Here is a 24,526-nt window from a genome sequence, read left to right on the forward strand (position 1 = left end):
CAAACCTGTAACAATGGGACTTAAGTGCCATTGAAATTAAAAAATTAAGCTCTAACTTAAATATCCACTATGGATTGATGTTTTCAACCAGTATTCATGAAGCTGAATCAATATTTCAATCCACGTGTATCGTCACACACACTCCCAGGTTTTCAGCTCGGAAGGATTCTTGTCGAGATCATGCAGGCTGATGAATAGCTTCCTTTTTTCCAAGTAAAATATGTTTTCCTTATCTTTTCAAGAATTTCATCGAAACACATGTATTTTAAAATGTTTATTTTTAGCCCTAATTTTCTGTCAATGTACGTCAATCGTTATTTGTATAGTGCCAATTCATAAGGTGCTTTATAAAAGAGCAGGTAAAAAGTCGCTCAGGTGGGAGCAGGCCGTGGATGAATGAGGATGGCGGTGGTTATGGGGACATCAGTGTAGATCGTTTAATAACTGATATTTAGAACAAGGCATTCACATCGCTCTGCTGATCTGCTCAGAAGCAGAGCAGCTGTTCGGACACAGAGCTGTTCCCCTGAGAGGACAGCTCTTGGCCCGGAAGTTTATTGGTTAATTAATGAAAGTGAGCCAGCTGCAGAGCTGGAAACGCTTCAAGGTTTCCCTCAAGCTCCCCTTCAACCAACACTAGGCTTGATCAGAGTAGTTTTCAAATCTGTTCAGAGCCAGAAAAGAACGGAAATGTCTTAACACACAGGACACGTTTCTAATAAAATATATTTGTAGCTGTTAAAAGGGCATTACAGTGGAAAAAGTTAACAGTAAGTCTTGGCTTCAAGATGTTTCATACAGAATGGGACTGAGTCACTCAACAGTCATACACTTACATGCACCATCACTTTGAAAGTGGGATGGATTAATGAACACATAAATACAAATATATTAAGTGTGTGATTAACAATCTGTCTTTTGGGGTCCAGGATTATTAGCTTTTATACTCCAAGTTCATATGTATTCTTACATTGAAATATAAGAATATTCTACAATTTCAATGTGAATCAACTTATTTAAAGGTCATATTCTGCCATCAATTAAAATGCTTAAAGTACATTGTTAATGTGACGTACAGAGTGGGGAAGGAGTGAGAAAGTGCACTAAAACACAAGGTGATGAAGTGAGTCCTGTCCTCTACATGCTTACTGCTGAGTGTACAGGAGCTGGAGTGTATCCCAGCATGCACTGGGGGCAAAGATAACGGACCATCACAGGTTTAACAGTCTATGGTTAAAATGTTGGCACAGTAAAGCAAAATCCAATACAATCACAACCGTCAACTTTTTTTGTTTAAATGTTGTTGCGTACTGTGTCTTTAAAGGGGGGGATAAATCATGCCGCTGTTAAAAGGTGTTAATACCTTGAAGAATGCAACTCTTAGTGTCAATTGATTCAATGTGCTTTAAAAATAGGAACGCATCAAGTGAGTAAAGGATTTTTACAGTTACTTACTGCCAGATTTAACATCCATGTAACAAGTTTAGTGGGTTTGGTGACATGTGTAAAAGGAAAAGAAGACAATTACAATTTTAAGTTAATAAAAACTTTGTACTTTAAAAAAATAATTTCAGTCCACATAAAGAAGTCCTTCGCAGTAATGGCTCTAGTTTCCTGAGGTCCTGGGAGTCTGACCCTCCGAAGTTTTTTATTTTATTTTTATTTTATTTTTAAATGTCTCATCTGTAAACAGATTTACAACAGTAAATCCATTGTCCATGTTTGAAGATCAAAGTCTTCATCAGTTTGTGCACTTGACAAAAAAACAAAACAGATCCTCTGAACCCCAAGCTGTGCAATCATAATGTATCTTCTCCACAGCTGGTAACGTGCTGTGCAGAGGTTGTTAGTGTCCTGTATCGAGGTCCCTCATGTAGTCCTGAAGCGCCTGCAGTCTGGCATCAATCTCTGACAGCTCAGCACCTGTATCCATGGAGCTCTCTGCCGGTTGGAGATGTAAACTGATGTTTAGTTGTTCTGTGGTGGATTTTTATTTGTTAAACATAAATTGTAATAATTTTACTGCACCAAAAAGACTTGTTATAAACTACCTTTGTCTTTCATCCTCTGTGTTGGAGTACTGCTTAATGGCTTCCTGGTTAAAAGGTCTCTCGACTGGAAAAAGTTAAATCACACTTTAGATGATAAGGCTGACAGAAATATGTTTTTTTTTAAATTTGTTTTTTTTTTACTGCCAACAAATACCTGAAAAGTCCCCAACCCACAATAAAGTGATCTTAATAAGTCCAGCTTGTAATATGCCAGCTGGTCATAAAGGAGCGTCTTCCTCTGCGCCTTAGAGCTCCATTGTTACCCAAAAACTATTGAAACACATCAGTGAGTCACAGTGAGGTCATGTTCCTCACAACTCACATGTCCACTGTAGTTTTTGTTTGTGTACTGATCCCTGGTTAAAAAGTCCTAGAAGAAAGAAGTTCTTGCTGCCTTTGTTTACATTTTTCTAACACAGAAAAGGAAAAGAAACTACTAGTAAACTCTGGCAGTTTGTTAGTAAGGGGCACTGGGGCGCCGCCCCCTCCTACATCAACAGAAGTTACTACTACTCAATGTGACATCATTTAGTATGAATACTATGAAAGTAAATGGTTTTGGACACAGCCTTAGTCCTTAAAGTTTTGTGAAGCAGGTCTCTGTGCCACAGAAACTCCCACTTTTATTGGTAGCAAATTGGTATTGTTCAAATGTTTTTTCCTCCAGTGTGATTTCACAACTGACTCAGTCTGTCATGTCGTAATATAACTATAGATGTGCGAACAGCGTTGCAGCTGATTGTCAGTCAGACAGAGTAGGGAAGTCAAAGACTATTGAGAGTCAGACTAAACCTTTGTTTGTTTTGGTCTTGTTGGGGTTTTGGGATTTGCAGACAGTAAGAAAAATATTGAAAAAAAAAACAACCTTCTCTTTTAAGTTAATATAAGATAGAGTAGAAATAAATGGTGTACCACAGTTACATTATTGAAAATGTCACTCACCACACTGGGTCCATTGTAGGTCTGTTTTCTTCCCCTGCAAACACAAATTCCCAGACATTTGAAAAGACGGCTAAAACAACAGAAATCACACAAAAAGAAAAGAAAGACATCTGAGGTAATCCCCATTACCTGAACAGAGTTCTAGCCATTTCCTCCATATCCACCAACGAGCTCTCAGATGAGTTCCTGCTCCCTCTGCGCTCCACAGATAAACTCCTGCCTCTGCTGCTGGACCGGGCCATCAGAGGATACGCCTCCCTTGAGCGTGAACGCCCACGCTCAGTGACAATAGGTGAGGTCAGCATTTCTCTACGTACCTTCCTCTGTCTGACACAATAAAAGAGGGAGAAACTGTTCATCTCAAAAGCTTCAACATCAAATACCTGCAAACTACAAAACAGAAATAATGGAAACCAACTTCTTCTGTTCCGCCTCTTTCAGTCTGCGCTGTCTGTCCTGGATGTATGCGGTTGGGTCAAAGCGTGGCCCCCGAGACCCTGTGAGACACATGGTTAGAGGCCTGAGATCAAAAAGAGAATACTAGAGATATAGGGCAAAGCTAACGTAACAGCGTGAACAGTACCCGTGGGAGAAGGTGATGGCCTGTGTATGCGAGCATGTGGTCCTGAGGAGTCCGCTCTTCTTCCTCTTTCCTCCGACCTTTGACCCCTGTTCTCAATACGATCTCTGGACCCAGAGCGAGCCCTGACCGTCCCGTACCCCACACTTCTCTCACGGGAGACCGAGCGATAGATTTCCCCGTCGACTCGATAGCTGAGGCGGCCAGACACAGGAGTCACTTTGCTGCAGAAGAACATTACGGGTGTGAGCCAAGTGGGAATATAAAAATGTAGAATTCAAATGTTTACTTAACATGTAAGTGAATGGAAAGAGAGAGAAAGTAAAGATATAGTACACGCTTAGATTGTCTAACCCTCTCCGTAGTAAAGCCAGCTCATTTGTAAGACTCTTGACACGAACGCGGAGAGCGCATTCTGATGCTCGCAGCTCCTCCAACTAGCAAGGAAAGAGAATAAAATGGTAAGTCAGCGGGGCAAAAAAAAAAGAAAACAACTTAGCTCTTTCTCAGGTGGGTACTCTGACATGCTGAAGGCCCACCTGCTCAGTCAGCAGTCGCTGCTCTTGGCTTCTCTTGCTCGCTGAACGTTGACTTTTGGCCCGCTCTTTAACAAGCTGCTCCTCCAGTGTCGTCACCACGCCTCTGACCCTCCAGTCCTCTCGTCCGGATGTCGGACCACTTCCATCGAGCTGCAGTCGCTCCAAAACCTTAGCCATGGCCGCTTTCTCTTCTTTCACCAGGGCAAGCCTTGTAACAGTAGTACACATTAAAAAAAAAAAGATCCCTTCATGTTGGTCACAGTGATTCAAATGAAATTCAACTTACTCTTTTCGTAGCCTCTGGATCTCTAGTTCTGCAGATTTGTTAACTCCATGAGAGGCGACAGCGCTGAGCTCAGCCCTCAGAGCTCTCACTTCTTTTCGCAGAGCTGCCGGGTCAGGCTTACCCGCATAGGGTAGAGGTAAAGGGTAGTGTATCCTTCATTAGAGAAGGAGATCTCAACAGTTATTACCGTTTAGTTAACCAAAACAATTCTGAACAAACATATACAGTATATGTTTGACTTAAAAAGGTTTTCAGCAGGGGTACCAACCTGTCAAACTCCACAGTGTAAATAAGGATTAGATATCTTTTGGCAGTGAGAGCAGAGGGCTGCTGATGACTGCGAGGACGACTAACTACGCCTGCTTTTCTGTTGCGCAGCAGCTCCAGGTCTGCATAGGTCAGCAGGTCAAGAGTCACAGAATCACTCATCTGGAAAAATTAAATAGAGACTTTACTGTTATGAACTTAGAAATAAAATAGTAAGGTATTTTAACATGTTTATGATGGATATATCCTATCCTCTTCCTGACAAAAACAATTGTAAAAACCAATAATTTAGGTTTTTCACCAAAAAAAAATCAAATGTGATATAAAGGGCTGCTCAGAAACAAAAGTGTTCTCTGTGTAATTTTGTCAAAACAAAACTCTTGTTGGTTCAATAATTTGTTGAACCAACACAAGTTGTGTGCGTGTATTGTGCTTGTATTGAACTAAAAGGTCAGTTACGATCGTCTACCCAAATTCACATCACTTTCTTAGATTTTTCTGCAGGCTCTCCTCTTTTGGCCCTGGTGCCTGTGCATTAATGACTAGCAGAGAGGCAACAAGGCAGCTCAGGACACTGGGCAGTTTTCACTCAAGTGGAAACATTGAACTCGGATGACTGTGTCTCGTCTTCGCTCAAAGACCCAAGAGCTTATCTCTGTCTGTTCTCAGCTCACTATTGACTTTGTGTGAATTTCAGCCACCTCTGTGTTTTTGCTCCATCTAAGTGCTCCTTAAACATGCAGTACCTTTCTGACAGCTGATTCCAACATGCTACAAAAGATAGGGAACTGCTTGAAGTTTCCTGTTTTGCGGGTGAGGTCCTCAATGTCTGGAAGAATAATGTAGGTGTTTGAGAGAGTATTTGTGCCTGCAAAGACATTTAATCAATAGGACATGTATGCTACTTACATGCTGGATCAAAGTCGCCCCTCCACTGATCAGCTGTCATTGAGTCTGAGATTTCGACTATCAGCACACTCTTTTCCACCTCGATCTTTACAGAGAACTCCACTCCTCGAAATACCATTTCCTCCACCACCTCAGAAACCTCCTCCATCCCTACGAGTCTGAGAGAAAAAAAATCCTGTGAATCCTGATGCCACTTTAGGCTGCTTGATTATAAATCTGATAACAAGAATATTCCTTAATGAACCAAAAATATTATGTTTCTAATGTACAAAGAGAAATGGTCTGTGGATATATGGTGCAAACCAAAACTAAGAACATACTGTCTCATAAAGGATTGCTACAGCGTAGAAGCCTATGCTAAGTTTAATTTAAATAAAAGACAAAGATTCCTCCGCGCTCAGCTATGTTCAGGAACATTGTCTTTAGCTGTAGAGACCGGCAGGTTTAATTCCATACCAGAGGAAGATCGAGTTTGTTTGTTGTGTGAGTTAGGAGAAATTGAAAACGAGATTCACTTTTTGTTTTACTGCCCGATGTACGCTGACATCAGGGATGTTCTTTTCCAAAGAATGTCTTCAAATTATGTTGATTTCTTTTGGTTAGACGATTATGAAAAACTTGAGTTGTGTTTTAAAAAAGGAACCTTTGTTATAGCAGATTTTGTTTGTAAAGCCTGGGGGGAAAAGACAGAACACGTTGTTTAAGACTGAACTTTGACAGGAGCTGGCAACTTTGTAATGTTATGATTTGTAAATGTGAACCACTGCAACTGAATTCTTTTGTGTCTTATAAGCCCATGAGGGTTGGGCACTTTGTGTGCATGACACGAAAATAAATTAATAAATCAAAAAAAAGAAAAAAAAGAACCATAAACAGTTCACTATATGATGTAAAAATACATCATATAGTGCAGAGCTTGAGCATGCATCACCACTTTATAAATGATAGATATATATACTGCCCTACAAAAGGCAAAAGGCAGTAACTTCAATTTTTCAAAAATGAGCTTATGTCATTTTTGGAACATTACAGATGTGCTTTATTATGTGGACAGATATCTTGAGTCAATTGTGTTGTTTTTTTTAAAGAAAATAGTAGGTTGTATTTGCCCTAACTTCCAAAAGCCCTCGAGAAACCAATGCAGAGTGCTTTAACTTCACTCATAAGGGTCTTTGTCTTTGTACTGCAGCATTCAGGAACGCTCAAACTGAGTTAAGGTCTTCTGCCTTTGTTTTGCTGCGGATCAACGTGAAGTTACTGTTTTACTGCAGTGGAGTTAAGATGTTATGCCTTTGTTTTAACATCTGTCATCAAGCACTTCTGACACACACACAGCAGCTTGACTAAAGTGTTGCAAAGAAATAGTGTTGGTTGTGTTATTTTAACAATGCAACCAAGTGAAATATGCAAAGGCAGAGTACCTTAACTTCCAAATAAGGGTCAAATGTCATGTTTGAGCGAAAGACTTTCATGCACATTAATAACCTCATTAAAAAGACAAAGAATTGCCACATTTCCAAAATTCTGCAACTCATTTGGCTGGACAACAAAAACACTTTTAAAGTCATTTTTCTCAGTTCTACACTCTGGCGACTTAAGGTCTTTTTGCCTTTGTGGGGCAGCATAGTCCTATCATTAACTATCACTAACATAAACAAAGTTATTCTTTGGCTCACCACCTCACGGTCTGTCCTCAAACACGCCGCTAGGGGCGCTGAGGAGCTAACAGAGGGCATTTCAAAAGGTGTCATCATCATTTTTTATTGGGGAAAAAAGTGCTGCTTGGCGGGTCATATCATGTGTGGAGGACTCGGCTGTGTCGTGTCTTGAGTAATGTTTTTCGAGGTAAGCTTTTTTTATTTTATATAATCGCGTCTGTTTCGCTTTAATGGTGATGCTGTGAGATTTCTCGCTTGACTTCACTTCGTGCAGTGAAAAGAGACAGAAACCTGTGTTGACCTCTTCTTTAACACAACTTCACAGCTGCTGAGGAATCTGTTTACCGTCGTCTTGGCAACAGTACTGTAGGTATCGACTCTACAGAAAGTCGTTATATAGACAACAGGCTTCAGGGAGATTAATAATGTTGTGTTATCTTCAACATCATGAAGAGAGACGTAACAACTCGTTAGCTCAGGTTAGCTAGCTTTGTTAATGTCGTTAGATGCATGTTAGTTAACTCGACTTACAGTAAGATAACAAAACTATCTCCATGTGGAACTCTTACCTTTACTCCGTGTAGCTCACCTGGTGATTAGTAAAGATCCTTAAAGGTTTATGTTGTCAACACATTTGGAACAATACGGCGCTGCGTTAGCTCGGTGACGTAAACGTTACAGCTAACTCAGCCGGTTATTTGATAGAATTTAATAAAATCAAAGTGTAAACCTCCTGCACCGTGGAGACCGGAGCTGGTCTTACAACCGGGAACCGTTAAATTCTTCTTCTCCTCTTTGGTTCTACCTCTCTCCTCCCGCTTCTTCTTCTTCTAACTAAAATTAGAGGTGGACTCGACAGTGTTTAGGCGCGACGCCTGCCGCCTACAGGTTGTGAATGGAAACAGCCTCTAATGCGAGGCTTGGAAACACTGTGCTGGAATTAAATGTTGAAGGATGAAGAAGCATCAAAAATTAAAATATTGAATATGAAATAACGTTTTTATTTCTGTTTTTTCTTCCTGTAGCACTTTGAGATTTTTTGGGGAAAAATGTAAAGTGCGTTACAAATTAAATTTATTGTTATTATTATTATTATTATTATTATTATTATTAATAATACAAATTTATTCTTTTATAAGCATGTTTTTCACTGCTGTATTAGGTCAGCTAACTGCAAGTTTTTTATTTGTATTTGCATAGTTTCATCAACGTCAGAGAACCATATGGCAGACACATTTTTCTTAATCATGATACTTTTGTGTAATTGTGTAAGACTAATCTGGAATCCTCTTGTACACGTATTTGTGTTCAGCCCTCCTGAAAAGACATTTTTAGTCAAAAAAACAAGTGTCTCCTGTAAATGTTTGACAACCCTGTTACACATGTTTAGAGCCAACTCTGCCCTCTGCATGTCTTTACTTGTTTTCAGTGAAGCGCTGTTTCCATGGAAACATTGTTCCCTCTAAAGGCAAAAAGCAGAGTGGCAGGGTCTGAAGTCTGAGATTCTTGCTGCCTGTCTGTGGTAGCAGTCACAGGTAGCAGAAGCGTGCATCCCGGATTCTGTGTGTGTGTGTGCTAAAGAATGACTGACTGAGGTTTTCTGTTCTTCTGATGCAGAACTCTGCATGGACAAAACAACAAAGTTGCGGGACTTCAGCTATAACTCCTATGACTCCCAAGAAACCTCAGCAGTGGCTGCAAGTGGTTGGACATGCAGGTTTGTTTTTTTCTTTTCAAATCTTACTTTTCTGACATTTTGCTCCTAAAAAGGGATTAGCCTTATATTTTTAGGACCCCCTTGAAATGAGGTGATACTCATCAAGGGGTTTATCCTAATATAATACATGTCATGTATATTGAAATACTCCAATTAAGTTATGTGTGTCTCATTCTGCTTGTCTTCACAGGAAGTTTTCATGTTGGGGATTATGGGACCTTGCTGAAGAGGTTTTGTGAAGGGGAGCAGCAATGCTACCTCAGGCTGATGGAGGACTCTCTGAGGCCCTTTGTTCCAGCCTACCACGGTGTGGTGCAGCGGGACGAGCAAGATTACAACATGATGGACAACTTGCTGACCCATTTCAACACGCCGGCCATCATGGACTGCAAGATGGGCACCCGGTATGTTCAAACAAGGAAGTGTGTTTTGCTGAGTGCCGTTAAAAGTGCTTTTTCTCAGAAAAGGCTTCATAGTTTTACTAATTGTTAAAAAACATCAGCAAACATAGTTATGCAATTATTTAATGTGCAGAAAAAATGTCCTCTAACTTATAACATTATAAAACACATAAAAGACTTCCCTAAATACAAATTTAATATTGGTTTGGTTTAACTACAGTTGAGAGAAAAGAAAAACAAATACTACTATTAACATTTTTGACTGAATGGTTTGGATATTGAAGCAGAATGTTCCTCATTGATGTCATAATAAGTCTTCAGTATCATAATTATGCTCCCGGCACAATAATGAGGATCTGACCTTCACAGTACGTACCTCGAGGAGGAGTTGGTAATTGCTCGAGAACGGCCCCAGCCTCGTAAAGACATGTACGAGAAGATGGTAGCCGTGGATCCAGAGGCCCCGACGGTTCAGGAAAGAGCCCAGCAAGCTGTGCTGAAGACCAGGTACATGCAGTGGAGGGAGACGCTGAGCTCCACTACAACTCTGGGTTTCCGAATCGAAGGATTCAGGGTAAGATGTGTCAGGTCATTGAGTCATTTTGATATATAAGGACTGTATGATACAAATACATTTGTTTTCACTGTCTTTATTTGATAGGACAGTGGATAGAAAATTAGGAGAGAAAATGGGGAATGTCATGTGGGTAAAAGGAGTCGCAGGTCGGATTTTAACCTGGGCTGCCCGCTTTGGTGGACTGTAGCCTTTGACATGGGGCGCAACCTAACCACTAGGCCATCAGTGCCCTTTGATTTCACAGTCATATAAAAAGCAACAAAACTATGGCTTCTCCTCTGGCATGCCAAATATTGACGTATCTCTTTGTTTCCTACACAGAAGGCAGATGAAGAATGCCACACAAACTTCAAAAGGACCAAAAGCAGAGAACAAGTGATCGAGGCGCTTGACAATTTTGTCGACTCCAATACAACCATTTTGGTGAGTGGGACCTTCAGTGAACCGTAACATTTGTTTTTCTTTTCTCATGTGTAAATCTCTCATATCTTTCCTATTAGTGGGGCTATCTGAGACGACTGAAGCAGTTGCGGCAGGTCTTGGAAGCATCAGACTTCTTCAAATCACATGAGGTTAGATTAAGAACACGGTTTTTGAAGTCATTAGGTTTTGAATGTATGTTCATTGCCTTTTATTTCTGATAATTTAAAACATCTGTAGCAGCTGTAGAACCTTTTTCTAACAGCTGTATCTCTACAGGTTGTGGGCAGTTCTTTACTGTTTGTTCACGACTGGACAGGCAGTACAGGAGTGTGGATGATTGACTTTGGGAAGACAGCCGCCTTGCCGTCACACCTCACGTTGGACCACCGCACTCCCTGGGAGGAGGGCAATCGAGAAGATGGCTACCTCTGGGGTCTGGACAACCTCATTGATATACTGTCCAATATGCTGCCATTGACTTAAACTCTGTTCTGGAAATGTGAAATTGGATGTCTTAATCCCTCCTTTAACTCTCTAAAAGGGCATATTGATTGCAGATGGATAGCCTGCAGAAAATGATTGACTTATCAGAATTGTCAGAATGGACTTTATGTTGGAAAAAAAAAGAGAATGAGGATGTTAGAAATGTTATCCTCATTTGATGTGATTAGTTACAATAACACGTTAGCAAAAATGTATTCCAAATAAATACATTCCACATTTGTTCAGTTATCAGGCACACAACAACGGTCAAAAGGGCATTAGTGTGGAGCGTCTAGTCAACCTGACACTGAGCTCCACTGTGTGCTAAACACTCTCTCAGTCTCCAGCCTCAGCAGGAGACTTCTGACCTTGCTGGTTTGAGATTATTTTAGGAGATACAGCAGTAATAAGATGCCCCCCCCCAGCTTTATAACAGAAAAATGTCACACAGTGTCATTAAAATGGTGCTAAAACTATAATGCTATAAAGCCCATTTATTTTCTGCACTATTTTAATGAACACAATATCTTCATATTTACTTTATGCACTATGTTGTTTTGTTTGCCCCACAATTTTTTATTATTACCTGATAATGCTTAAATGGATCATAGTTTGTAGGATTAGAGACGCGTGCCTATTATTTGTACACATTTGTATACAGTCGAGAACACGACAAGGCGATCTAACAAGATGGAACCTGTTGTTACCCAAAATGATTGGGTGAAAGGTTTTATTTTAAGAGCTTTTTTAAATTAATTTTTAGACTTACGTTTTTGCTCTTTTAGAGGAGGGGCTTAAAACGTGGAAATTGTTTTAACCATGCTAGCAGCACAGCTGTGAGGATGGCAATGTGAGCCTGTCGTTACACCACTTCAAACTCCTGCTTTATTACAAATGTTTGTGCCAACAAGAAGAAGAATCCTCCTCTGATAATCCCTGACTTTTCCTCCAGGCATCACCCTGATTTTGACATTTGAGTAAAATGTTTTTGTCACAATTGATTACCACATTCCCATCATCTCCAGCTGCACTTTGTGATGACTACAAAGTAAATGTTTGTATTCTAAATAAAAAATGGTAAAGCAGAAATTGTGTTGACATGTTAGCATGTAAACAGTAACACTTCACATACAGCTGGCATGTCATGTAGATGCTCTCTTTTTAATCTAGAAATTCATTTTAAAGGCTAAAAACGACTTAATAATGATGGATACTATTTGATAGGTTGTGTCTGAATGCTAAAAAAAAAGGAGCAATGACCAGAGTTGATACTACTATAAACTGTTTGCATTATTCTGATCAGCTTGTTTTCACTATCATTCAGATTTTCAGTTATTCAAAAAGTAAATGAACAATGTATTTAAGAGTTGTTCACAAGACTGTTATACGTCAGCCCACTACATTACAGTTATTGACATGTCACATTAAAGTGCTGGATATGCCCGTCTTTAAACCTTCTCAGAACAATCCCAATAATACAAACACTCTAAAGTTCAACACCTGAGGCAGAGCTGGTGGTGAGATGAAGCCAGATGTGTTCTCTGTCCTTCCACACCTGTCGACTCCTGTCACTCAGCCATCAAACAGAGGGCAGAGGAAACCCCTGCCCTTACCTGCAGCCCCTCGTGAGATTAAAGGGACGAGCAGACTGAGAGAGTGAGAGTCATGCTCAGTGAATCCTCCCACACAGTCTGCAGCAACAACAAAAAGCCCTCTGAGGTGAGCTGCACAGTACAAACACAGTCTGATGGCTTCTGGGACCGGAGCTGGTCTAGAGCCCTGCTCATGGGAGCATCAGTGGTGATGAAGACAAAGGGAACATTTCTGCTCTTAAATGTACCCAACATCATTTTATTTTAGTTCTTAGCTGCTGTTTAAAACACTGTCCAGGACTAAATACAGCAGTAGAGAATCACATTTTGTGCTGATCTTCAATCCGACCTTGGAAAATCTAATTTGTGGATGTAAATTAGTTCTTAAAGGACCAATTATACAAGGTGAAGCTTTAGACACCTGTTGCTTTTTAGTGTAGAGTGAAACTAAGTTTTAATAGAGAGGAATAGTGGAGGATATTACTGAACCAGCCTGAGTAAGCTCAAAGACAAGAGGGGGTGGGGGCTTATGATGTCACTGTGTGACAGATGAAACATCGGTCAGCCTTTCAGTTTGAAAAAAAAAAAATCCTCAAGAGGCTTCCTCTCGCTGGTCATTGTTGAGCAGACCCATGGAAGGAGAGCAGCAGACCTACAACGCTTACAACAACACCAGGTAATATCTAATGTCTTCTTTACTTTAAACTTTGACTTTTTAATGTGTGTATTTACTGATAACCATGAACTTCTACTGACTTAAATGTTATCAAGAAATATGTATTTTTTGATTATACATTTTCTTTATTTGATCATGTTTCAACCAAAGCTTACTATGTTATCAGTCAGGTTGTCATTTAGATTGAGATACATTTATGTGTATAACAATAAATGATAAATTATAACTTAAATAATGCAAAGAATATAGGCCAAACATTCTTGTACAAATATAACTAATATATGGTTTTTTTATGCTTTATTTTGTTTTCTCATAGGCAACAATGTCTTAAACTGCACAACTTTACTCTTCAAGAGATTTCTTTTCTTCCAATTCTGTGCTATATTTATACAGCGCATGTATGTTGTGTATAGGGTGATGCATGCAACACATACTGTGAGTGTGTGACTGGCTGTGGTAGTGCATGCTGTTGCAGTGGTATATCAGTACCACTCATGGCTCAGAGGAGAGCTGCAGGCAGCTGCTGCTGCCCGCGGGCGCCCGTGAATGAAGACAATGCCCGTTTTTGCCTGCTGGCCGGGCTCATCCTTCTCTACTTGCTATGTGGGGCGGCTATCTTCTCTGCCCTGGAGCACCCCTTTGAACTGAGAGCCCGCCACCTCTGGAAACAGCAGCTAGACAACTTCACCCAGAGGTACAGGGTGAACCTGGGTGCCCTGCACACACTGCTGCGGCAGTATGAGGAGGCGAATGGAGCTGGGATCAGAGTGGACACATTGAGGCCCCGTTGGGACTTTTCCGGAGCGTTCTACTTTGTGGGCACAGTGGTCTCCACTATTGGTAAGTGTTGAAGTTATTTTTTTTTTTTTATATGCAAATTTAATAAGTTCTATTCTTTGACAAGTTATCAACTCCAAAATGGCACTGTTTGTCGACCTTGACCTTTTAACCTTCCTTTTCCAGGCTTTGGCATGACCACACCAGCCACCATAGCTGGGAAAATATTTCTAATTTTTTACGGTCTTATCGGCTGTGCTGCCACCATCCTCTTCTTCAATCTGTTCCTGGAGAGGATCATCACCATGCTGGCTTACATCATGCGCTGGTGTCACGAGCGCAGGCTTAAGTGTGCTGGAGTCGGGGTGGTGGCCAGCCGGGAGGAATCATCCAGTGAGGACGACAGTCTTGAAGGCTGGAAGCCGTCAGTCTATTATGTTATGCTGATCCTGGGTGTGGCATCAATTGTGATCGCATGCAGCGCCTCCACCCTGTACAGCTCCATGGAGAACTGGAGCTACGTGGACTCACTCTACTTCTGCTTCGTGGCCTTCAGCACCATTGGTTTCGGGGACCTGGTGAGCAGTCAGAGGCAGCAGTACGAGTCTCAGGAGGCTTACCGACTTGGGAACTGCCTTTTCATCTTAATGGGGGTGTGTTGCATCTACTCACTTTTCAATGTAATTTCTATTATCATTAAGCAGACCCTCAACTGGATTGTGGGTAAATTTGTTTGCCACAGTCGGCACAAGACCTGCTCCTGCTCCGCACCGAGCTGCTGGAGGCTCTGCTGCCTCTGCCCCCTCAAGAAAAAACACAACCAAAGACGTCTGCCTGCACACCTCAGGCAAAAACGCTTTAAACGAAACACTGTGCAGCCTATCTCCTCCCACTGCCCAACAGGAAAACACCGCTACACGGAGGGTTCCGTGGAGACGGTATGTGACAGTGAGACAGAGGCAGGAGCGGTGAACGATGGGGTTAACGTGGGCCGTCGTCTTTCAGGAGAGATGATCTCCGTCAATGAATTCATGGTGTCCAATAAGGTGTCTCTCGCTCTGCTGCAGAAACAGCTGAGCGAAACGGCTCATCAGGGTCCACGACAGAGCTACGGACATCACAATGGATTCTCTGGTGGAGTAGGGGCTTTAGCTATTATGAATAATCGCCTACAGGAAACCAGTGTAGATAGGTAGCACCAAACAGATGTTAGTCTTGTGTAAACTTCTTTGGCGTCTAGTTTCTTAACAGCAATTATGTCCTATTTAATCTTGTGTAAGATCCTCTTAGTATGACAAAAAACAAACTCTTTTTCAATCTCTTTTCTCCAGTTAGCACCTCCTTTCAGTGGAACTCTATGTACAAAATAGTAGACCCCAGGCATCGATTTAGGACATCAAATAATTGATTACATTTTGTTCTGTTTAGAAAGAGAGAGCAACGAGACGACCACAGTTTAAAGAATTCAACACGACCGTTAAGAGGGGTCTGATGTCCTGAAGTGATTGGCTCATACGAAAGCAATCAGATGGAAGAAGCAGTGAAGGAGCTCTTAAAGGAGGAACGCTGATTTAAGAGAGCGACACACTCCCTCTGTGATCCTTAATAAACATGGTGGATGTGCGCTGGTTGTCAATGAAAGAGAACACGCAGGACTAAATCAAATATATACAGTCTCTTCTCAGACCACTAGCTGCATCTATAAAAGATCTGAAAATGTCATTTGTATTCAACAGTGCTTCTCAAGGAGCTCACGAGCTCTGAAAAAGAGATGTATTTAATTTGTTGATTGCTCACGAGTCACCCATCTTGTTTCATCAATGCAGGTCATTGAAATTCATGGTAATCATGGAAGAGTTGAGGTCCAGGGTTTTTAGTGGAGCACATCTAATCAAACTGGCCTGAAAAGGATGTCCTTATGTCAATAAGTGGTGTGCAGATAGTAACTGGATAACATCAACACAGCAGAGCGCAACATTCAGGCTCTCCTTGGTCAGCTGGAGGAGATCCTTTACTTTGCAAGAAAGTCAATTTGAATCCATTATGCATCATCTGTAAAATGCTTCATCCTTAGAGGTCTTAAATATTCTTTTTCCTCTAGTGACCATGCTTCAGGAACTTTCTTCGCTCAAAAGAAAAGGACTTTAGTCGTTCATTTGGGTAAAAATATTGCAACAAGTCATCAGTCAAATATTCTTTATTTAAGTTTGGAACAATCATGACTTACATGTAATGTCTATACAGAGGAAATGACTCACTGAGATAATGTAACAATGAAGATATTCTGACCCGTTCTGCTGTTAGTTTTATCATCAATATAAAATATGAATAAGGCATCACAGTACATCATTCAACTTATGGAAAAAACACATTTCATATACACTGTATTGAAGAATATTTTTAGAAATATGGTTTTATATGAAGATAAATGTATATATGTAGAACTTGAATGTTTTTTTTAATTGGTCTGTTAAAGTGATTTTAGGGTATTTTTTTGATTTTGGATGAATTTAGTTAAATTTTTGCTCACAAAGAAATCTGAGACATGCTTTAATTTGTTTTTTTAAACAATCTATTAAATTATTCTGACCTATAATCTAATTTTTCAAGCATCACTCTGACCAAGTGAATCTTATTCTACATGTTTATCTTCAACAAGCACTTTTAAATGTAAAAATCCACCTTCAAGAGGATTAGTAGTTTGCATGAAATGTATTTGTTTCTGGACTGAGTGTGAGTATGTGTCAAGATTTAATTACTAAAATTGAACATTTAATGAGTGCTTGTTTGTCTGTCACTCTAAGAGATACAGTATTTGTGCTTTCCAATCAGCCGAGCAGCTGTTAGCATTCCCTGTTTAACCAAATGGGTACATGTTGGCTGCATGCTAGCGTTTAGCTAGCACTGACACATTTTTCCTTCCTGTAGAGGAAAGGCAAACTTTGATCATCAAAAACATTAAAGTACTCTTAAACTCTACTCTTTTAAATCTATTCTTATCACATCATCTTTAAAATATAACACTATTTATATACTGACTGATATACTTTATCTATCCAACAGAAATATGCCATTTCACAGTAGTTTGTAAATCTAACAGACTTTCATTGAAATGATCATCTGTTGCTTCTGTTCATTGAATATGAGGCAGAGGTTTGTTGCTGGATCAGTTTCTCTGAGATAGTTTTACAAAATCTTCTTCTATTAGAAATATAAAATGTAAGCTTTCATTAGCCTACACCTATTTTTGCATTCATTACAACAAGATGCTGCTTGCTGGCAACGGTTTCTATAAATAATCTCCCTTTTTGTTAAATTGCACACATGAAGAAAACACTTTTAATATCGACATTAATTAAAGTCCCTCCATGGAACCCTTGAGATGAAATCCCAGGCAGCCTGCTCAGTATCCTCACAGGCCCTAGACAGACATGTCAAAGAGAAAATACAGGTGACAAATGTTCATGGATCAGGCAATAACTTAACTTCTACATTAGTGGTTAGAATTGGATTTATGTGTAGCTTTACTTACATTTGGTAGTGTGGGGTTGTGCATCTCTCTTTGTTGGTAGTAAGCAGAAATAATGCAGTTTCTTCTGTAATAAAAAGAAGAACCCAGGACTTCAATTCAACTACAGAGAGGAGACACACACACACACACACACACACACACACACACACACACACACACACAGATATGCACACGCAAACATTTAATCTGTGTCTCTTACTTGCTCTGTATGCCTCCTCCTGGTGGTAGTCCAGGAATGACAGCGGATGCAAGGACAGTGAGCACTGACAACAAGTCTGGATCTTCACCTCTGGCACACAGCTCTTCATAAATCTCTGTTGGACATGAAAACAAAAACATTTAATCATGTTTAAAGTGTCTGGAAGTTTCACATACAGTTTAAAGAATGGGACTTGAGTAATTCTCGAGTACCATTAATACAGCCAAGCCTGCAAAGTTCCAAAATGCAACAGTATAATAACGATTTATAAAAAAAAACTTTAGTATTTAGCAAATTTCTCACAAATAGGGCTAGACTAGGAATTTATTGGGGTGATTTAGTTTTGCAATATTTACAGAATCAGGACAAAATTCAGTACTAAGGGATGACATAAGAATACAGTGCCAGTGATCCTCTAACAAAAAAAAAATGCATAAACTGATGCAAAAATGATTTTGCTGACAGCCATTAATGTTTATGGTCAGAATAATTATTCAATCTTGATTTAGGATTTTTCATGGAATTATGTTGACAAGAATAAAATAACCTTCTAATATGAATATTTAACGTTAGGATAATTAATTTCAAAGGAAGTTTTCATTGTTATTATATTTGATAAATTGTAAAAGTAAATGAAGATCTTGAAGGCTGGATGCCCTCTTTAAAGAGTGCAAGCGGAGGCAGTAATCTCAAAACACAGACCTCCAGAAATCATAAAAGTGTCAGAGTTTTATCATCAAACTTTAATTAAAAAAAAAGGTTCCACATGCTAAAGATGACCGTGCATAGTCCTGAGTGGTCTTTGTGTGTCACCTACACCTCACACACCTGCTACTTTGGACTCCAGCAGGTCCTCCAGCTCGGCCTCCTGGTGTAATGCCTCTGCTGACAGCTGGGGGGCTCCAGGGAAGCACAGCAGGATGATGCTGATGTTGTCCAGGCTGCCCTGTGGAGCAGAACGGCGTCAGCAGAGGTGAGTAATGATGGCTGACCTTACAAATGTCAACATAGCAAACATTATTTCATTCCGGGGCGAACAGATTTAGAAATACATCATTTTCACCCCCAGGTTTGTGCAGCACTGTCACACAGACGCAGCGGAGCAGGAAGAAACAAGTGGAGTGTGGAAGAAGCGGTGACATTTTGAGGTCATTGAGCATATCCAGGCTGAAGCCCAGTTACATAAGAGGGGCATGATAGACATGATAGCCAAACAGAGGACAGTGTGCACATGTGGCCCGTGTGTATCCTGGTGTGCTCTAATGTGACTCAAGATAAACAATAAACAAAACGTATTTACCCCTTCCATGGGTTCTGTGAGCCGTAATTGTAAACAGAATATGAACTAATAAGGGAATTTGTATCACTTATCTGGTAGAATATATGCATTAACATGTACAATTTTAGGGACAACATACAAGACAAAAGCTGAAGTATTCTTCTCCAAACAATTTTCTTATTTTACCGACAATATATGTTTAGTGTTTAGTGTTTAGTGTCTTCATTAAACAGCATTCATTCTACCAGCTATAATAAACTGGAGCTTGTTGTGATGAAATGTTATTCTCCCTTTCTGGTCTGAAATGATTCTCTATGTAACACATAACGATGCTACAACAAGCAATTATGTGTTTTTGACTATCAACCGTCAACTGTGTGACTCTATATGAGTGAAAGAGGCTGAAATGAGTCTTCATTGGAATCCAGAATAATCCAATAAAACCGGTTCTGACACCTCTTCAGTCTAATATAAGGTGATCTGTCACACTTTTAGATCATGAACAGAGGCCACAGTGTACTAGAGACGAAGGCGGCTAGAGGAACGGTGGGCTTAAAGTGCCTTTAATCAATGTTTAAATATTAACCTGATATCCCATATGAAGAGTTTAAGGTACATGGTTACTGGACCCATTCGCGCACTGATCTTGAAGCTGCTATGTAAAGTGACCATCAGTATAACTATTTTATTTTTATACATTCACACACCACCGACAAAGCAGCAGGAGCAAATTGAGGTTTAGTATGCTGACGGCTAGTTAGCTCCTCGGTTAGGTGTGTCAGTCCTGAGTTGTCATTTTTTGGGGCGCTGTCCATCATGTGCAAAACCGTTTCTGAAAGCGTGTCACCTAAGGACACCTACAGGAGCTGGGTATCAAACCCCAATCCTTTTGTTTGAGAGACTACCAACTCTATCTCTGAGCCACAGCCAAGGGTGTGCACATAGTTACCTAAACAGTTTATTATAATGACTTTCAGCTTGTTTTGTTTCCAAGCTCAAAACTTAACACGTTAATGTTCATGATCAAGACTCTCATTTGTGTCATTTTCAGCTTCACATCAAACAGACACTGACGCCTGAGGAAATCAGCTACTTTTCGTAAACAACTTCACCATAACAGCGAAAAAAGACGTTCTTTTTAGATAAAAAAGAACGTTTTGATAAACTTAAACTTCCAAAATAGAAGAATTTCATAACAGTTCCAACAGTCATGTGTAGACAAACAATATAACAAACTCGAGGACTACAGCCTCCATACATGGGGCGCACGCACTAACCACTGCGCCACCAGCGCCCCCCATGAAAGTTTCTTATAACTACTAGAGACAGAAAGTTGTGCCTTGACCGGGGTTTTCCAGGACTGTGTGAAAGTTATACATGTATGTAGATCAAGTTTAACCAGTGTTTAGTAATGGTCAAACTAAAGCAGCCCCACAGTTATTGTCATAAAGGAGAGATCTTTTTTCGAGAGTGGAGTGACCCAAGCATGAAGTCAACACAGTTACACTATAAAGGATTACGTTAATCCCTTAAACTGTGACATAAAATCCACAGCCCATTAAAAATGATATAACATAGATTTACTGGGAAATAAAGTTTTAAAGTGATAAAATCAACTAAACAGATTTGCCATTTAAATGACTTCACATGTAGACATGCATGAGTTGCTGGGTCACTTTGTAATTAAATCAATTCATTTAACATGTTCACTGAATTCTGGATGCAGCTTCTGACCTTGTAGAGACAAAGGTCAATGACTTGAGTGCAGACATCTCTCAGGTCAGTGCAGACACGCAGCCGATTGTGGATGAAGGCGCACAGGTCCTCATTGCTGATGGTGTCCCACACTCCGTCGCAGGCCAGCACCAGGAACTCATCTGCGGGTGAGCGCTCCACCACACACACCTCTGGCTCTGGTGACACCATCTGTTGGCTGGGCGTCCTGTTCTCGGCTGCCTTGTAGCTGAAGTCCCCCAGAGCACGGGACACTGCCAGGGAGCCATTGATCCTTTGGACGGTCACTGAGCCGCCTGCGCTTTCTATTCGCTCTTTCTCAAAAGGGCTGTAAGGTTTGTGGTCCTCAGTGGAGAAGCAAACTTGCCCAGACCTGCACAGCATGGCCCTCGAGTCACCACAGTTGGCGAAGTAGATGTAATACGGTGAGATGAGAGTGGATACCACAGTGGTGCCACCCCTTTCCCAACCTTCTCGACGTGCCACTGAATGCAGGTGCTTGTCTGTTTGCAGGAAGCCCTCGATGATGGCTCCTTTCACCTTTAGGGGGTCGTCTTCTGGGACCAATCCACCTGTGTGCACAAACAGACACAGTGTTACTTTTGCATCCAGCAGCCCATAAAAACACGAAATAGGATACATATTTGCAGAAAACATTGGGAAATGATCAGTCATGATTTAAATGTCTGATAAGGGAAAATAATCGTTTCATCAGGAAGAAAACAGTTTCAAGAATAAAATATCTTAAACACAACCCAGCATGATTACAAAGGATCAGTAAATTGCATTATTTTATGAAATATAACAACAATGTACAATCTTTTATATAACAATAAGGCATTCCCAGTTGCATCTCTTTCACCTGTGGCCAGCATGTGACCCAGAAGGTGCTGGGAGCAGTACTGTGCTACTGTGCTTCCAGCATGACCATCAAATACAGCGAAGAAGCTCCAGTCGGCCAGCTGTCCTCCCAGCTGTGGAACACAGTTGTGGAAGTCCTCCATGTTGGCCCTCCAGCCCTGCATGCTCCCCAGGGCGTAGGTGAGACCCCAGCGGGCACAGCCCTCCTCTGCTAGTTTGTCGAGGACAGGACGGTCTAGGTAAGGACTGGGGATGACTTCCTCTTTCTCCCCCTCCCCTGGATGATCCCCTTCTGCTGCTCCTCCACGTCCCCCCTTGAAGAAAGAGCTGACCCTCTTCTCGGTCTCTTTAACCAGCTGCCGCATGAAAGCAGGCATCTCGACGCTGCCCTTCCTGGCTGTCCTCATGGCTCTGATGCACAGCTGATGTGAGGCGAGTCTTCTTCTATCCCTGCCCTGCTGTTTGTGGCTGGGACGGAGGACTGATGTAGGCCTGATGGTAGGCCTGAGCCGTATTTGCGTAGCCCTGCTGCTCCAGGGCTCAGAGCATGGCTGCCTGAGCTGATGGATGTTCTCAGTGCTGGCTGCTCACCCTCCTCTCCCAGCTCATCTCCTCTCGTCTCCTCTTCTTCTCTGGAGACCTCACTGCTCAGCACTTTCTCCTTCACTCATCCTTGCTCTCCTCCTTGTTAGGTCTCTCCTCTGTGCTGCTGTGATTTCACTTTCTCCCTCGCTTTTTCATTGCTAGTCCCTGTTTCACCAGCTCTCCCTTTGCCTTGTTATTTTCCCCCTTCCTATACTCTGATTGGCTGGCTATTTGTGTGCACCAATCCCTGCCTGGCTTGCATCGCCTCTGTCATGTCTGAGCTCACCATCTCGCTCTGTCCACCCCTCCCACTTCTTTGGTAATCTCAGCCTTTGATCAGTCAGGATTATGGGCTGCGACTGCTGTGGATTACGGGACTGTCGGCCATTTAACATGCAGTGTGTGGCTGATTTTGTGATGAGAAGAAACAGAAGAAGAAGGCTTATGATCAAAGTGCAGAAAGATAATGTACTGTGAGCCTTTATCTGCAGTTTTTCAAATAGATCCTATTATTAAAGTGAAACCTCACTAGTTTGAAGCCATTATGTTAAAACCCACTGTAGTGTAAAGTTACATATCATATATTGAACTGGATTGCATGAATGCATTTATAGAGCAATATTTCAATGAGATTAAAGTACTGCAAATTAGTTTGGATTGCATCACTTATTGATGATATAACATCAAGCACTCTTATGTGGTCTTTTCATTGAAGGGTCTCTTATGGCAGAGAAGAGATCCTGTAAAACAGTTTAAAAAGAAAGAGGAGGCCGAAGTCAGTTGAGAGCAATTTTAGAGAAGGAGAGGATGCCATCATATACAGCATGGTTTCATTATGTTCTATACTAAATGTTATGTCTTTGTAGACTGTAAGAGGTTAATAGGAGATTGGTATTTCATTATTACACTTTTTTTTAATCTGGTAACATAGGTGACCAGTAGAGAGAAAAGTTATCTGATTAAAACAGTCATTACAATACAAAAGTTGTCATATTTCATTGAATCACATTTCATTGACTTATATAGCGTATTCAATCAATCTACCACCTAAACATCAAATCAAAAATCGATGGATTCCTTATTATAAGTCACTGGTCTCAAAAGCACTATATTTTCAGCGAGCACATTTCTTCTGACCACTCAAAGCACTTTGACAAAGGCAGGTCACATCTACCCATTCACACTCTGGTGGCAGAGGCTGCTATGAAAAGTGACCATCAGTGTTAACTAACTCCATTCATACACATTCATATGCTGCATATGTGTCTTGCCCGAGGACACACTTGACTGCTGTGGCTGAGGGAGCTGGGGATCAAACCACCGGTTGAGAGATGGCCGAATCTACTGTAGGCTGTGGATATATGTTTAGCTATATCTGTCAAATCTATTGGACTGTAATTGTGTTTGTATTGTTTTAGTTATTTAGTGACTGACAAAAACATAAAGCCTTTGACTGAATAGTTCTTCCACAATCTTTGTTAATGGCTTATCAAAATCTCATCTTGTCCAGATAAGTTTATTACAGATTTTGTTTGTTTGGTTCTGAGTAAAGATTAATTATTTTATAAGCCTGTGGCATAAGGCTTGTACCATGTCTTAATTGTTTATTCTGTTTGAACAAGCAGAAATGTGATTTTGGGTTTTGCATGATTATACGTGTCACCACAAATTTAATTATAGCATTTCTTGGCACTGTTGCCCAAATAACTGATTAAATGTGTGAAATCAACCACGATCACATCACCACTCTCTGTATTTCTCTGTATTTCTTCTGTGATCAAGCGGGGGAAAAAATGCCTGAGAGAGCTTGTTGTACCTGTTTCCATGGTGGCTGTGGGCTTGGAGGTATAGTGGGGTAACCCTCCTATGAGATGATTGGCAGTGTGATTCAGCTCCTCCTGGCTACATGTTGATAAAGACAGTTATGGTTTTCCTGCAGCAAGATATTGAACACTTTATTGCTCAAGAAGGCATAGCCTCTAGTGCTTGAATGTGTGAGAATTGTTAGCTGATTACTGATCTTGCATGACACTTGTGCGTGAATGTGTGAAAGGCGAGTGTGACAGTTACCATTTGTACAATAATTTTTCTGCATTTCACAGAACACATAAACCAGCCATGTGGGAATAGCTACCTCTACGGTAATGTCAAAAACAAAAAGGGTCGGATTCAATATGCATCTTGCAGCTTGAGACTCTGAGGTGTGAGTGGTTCCCGGTTTAATTCTAAACATCTCTTCAAGTGTCATCAGAGAAATTAAAATTATTCTTGAACCCTGCAGAAAGAAGGCCTTTGTACCTGAGGCATGCTTCTTCTTCCTGATTGACCCTGACTTGTTGAAATTTGAAATAAAAAACCTGTTTCTTTCTCTGACCTGGCTGCATGTGAGGACTCTAGGTGCAGGTCAGCCACCAACTGGCTGAGGAACCCTGAGAGTCTCTGAAAGTACATGCTGATG

General features: G+C 40.8%; 4 protein-coding genes across 7 annotated transcripts; 2 read left to right on the forward strand and 2 right to left on the reverse strand.

Annotated features, from left to right (window-relative positions):
* Positions 1 to 708: 708 nt before the first annotated feature.
* ccdc61 (coiled-coil domain containing 61) lies at positions 709 to 8,064 on the reverse strand. 3 transcript variants are annotated; one of them, XM_020630225.3, is made up of 13 exons: positions 7,822 to 8,064; positions 5,575 to 5,732; positions 5,412 to 5,494; positions 4,667 to 4,827; positions 4,399 to 4,551; positions 4,113 to 4,320; positions 3,910 to 4,010; positions 3,577 to 3,797; positions 3,412 to 3,490; positions 3,123 to 3,320; positions 2,994 to 3,027; positions 2,052 to 2,115; positions 709 to 1,941 (listed from the first exon to the last, which is right to left on the reverse strand). In XM_020630225.3, the coding sequence occupies exons 2-13, from the start codon at positions 5,720 to 5,722 to the stop codon at positions 1,847 to 1,849; spliced, it is 1,545 nt and encodes a 514-aa protein (XP_020485881.1). In that variant the 5' UTR covers positions 5,723 to 5,732; positions 7,822 to 8,064; the 3' UTR covers positions 709 to 1,846. The 3 variants fall into 3 exon arrangements, with proteins under 3 accessions (XP_020485881.1, XP_020485880.1, XP_020485882.1); XM_020630224.3 differs by having other exon boundaries at positions 7,802 to 8,064; XM_020630226.3 differs by having other exon boundaries at positions 3,928 to 4,010; positions 7,802 to 8,063.
* itpkca (inositol-trisphosphate 3-kinase Ca) lies at positions 7,283 to 11,922 on the forward strand. 2 transcript variants are annotated; one of them, XM_020630227.3, is made up of 7 exons: positions 7,283 to 7,419; positions 8,850 to 8,949; positions 9,140 to 9,353; positions 9,720 to 9,924; positions 10,249 to 10,350; positions 10,428 to 10,499; positions 10,627 to 11,922. In XM_020630227.3, the coding sequence occupies exons 1-7, from the start codon at positions 7,408 to 7,410 to the stop codon at positions 10,831 to 10,833; spliced, it is 912 nt and encodes a 303-aa protein (XP_020485883.2). In that variant the 5' UTR covers positions 7,283 to 7,407; the 3' UTR covers positions 10,834 to 11,922. The 2 variants fall into 2 exon arrangements, with proteins under 2 accessions (XP_020485883.2, XP_029132501.2); XM_029276668.2 differs by lacking the exon at positions 7,283 to 7,419 and adding an exon at positions 8,653 to 8,767.
* Positions 11,923 to 12,986: 1,064 nt separating this feature from the next.
* kcnk12l (potassium channel, subfamily K, member 12 like) lies at positions 12,987 to 15,917 on the forward strand. The gene is made up of 3 exons (XM_065963174.1): positions 12,987 to 13,101; positions 13,418 to 13,941; positions 14,065 to 15,917. The coding sequence occupies exons 2-3, from the start codon at positions 13,596 to 13,598 to the stop codon at positions 15,072 to 15,074; spliced, it is 1,356 nt and encodes a 451-aa protein (XP_065819246.1). The 5' UTR covers positions 12,987 to 13,101; positions 13,418 to 13,595; the 3' UTR covers positions 15,075 to 15,917.
* A 142-nt stretch (positions 15,918 to 16,059) lies between these two features.
* On the reverse strand, positions 16,060 to 22,264 carry ppm1nb (protein phosphatase, Mg2+/Mn2+ dependent, 1Nb (putative)). The gene is made up of 6 exons (XM_020630172.3): positions 21,485 to 22,264; positions 20,623 to 21,194; positions 18,438 to 18,555; positions 17,610 to 17,724; positions 17,411 to 17,474; positions 16,060 to 17,299 (listed from the first exon to the last, which is right to left on the reverse strand). Exons 1-6 carry the CDS (start codon positions 21,888 to 21,890, stop codon positions 17,291 to 17,293), a joined length of 1,284 nt encoding a protein of 427 aa, XP_020485828.1. The 5' UTR covers positions 21,891 to 22,264; the 3' UTR covers positions 16,060 to 17,290.
* Positions 22,265 to 24,526: the final 2,262 nt, after the last annotated feature.

The sequence above is a fragment of the Labrus bergylta genome, chromosome 14 (genome assembly GCF_963930695.1).
Source record: "Labrus bergylta chromosome 14, fLabBer1.1, whole genome shotgun sequence".
Classification (NCBI taxonomy): Eukaryota; Metazoa; Chordata; class Actinopteri; order Labriformes; family Labridae; genus Labrus; species Labrus bergylta.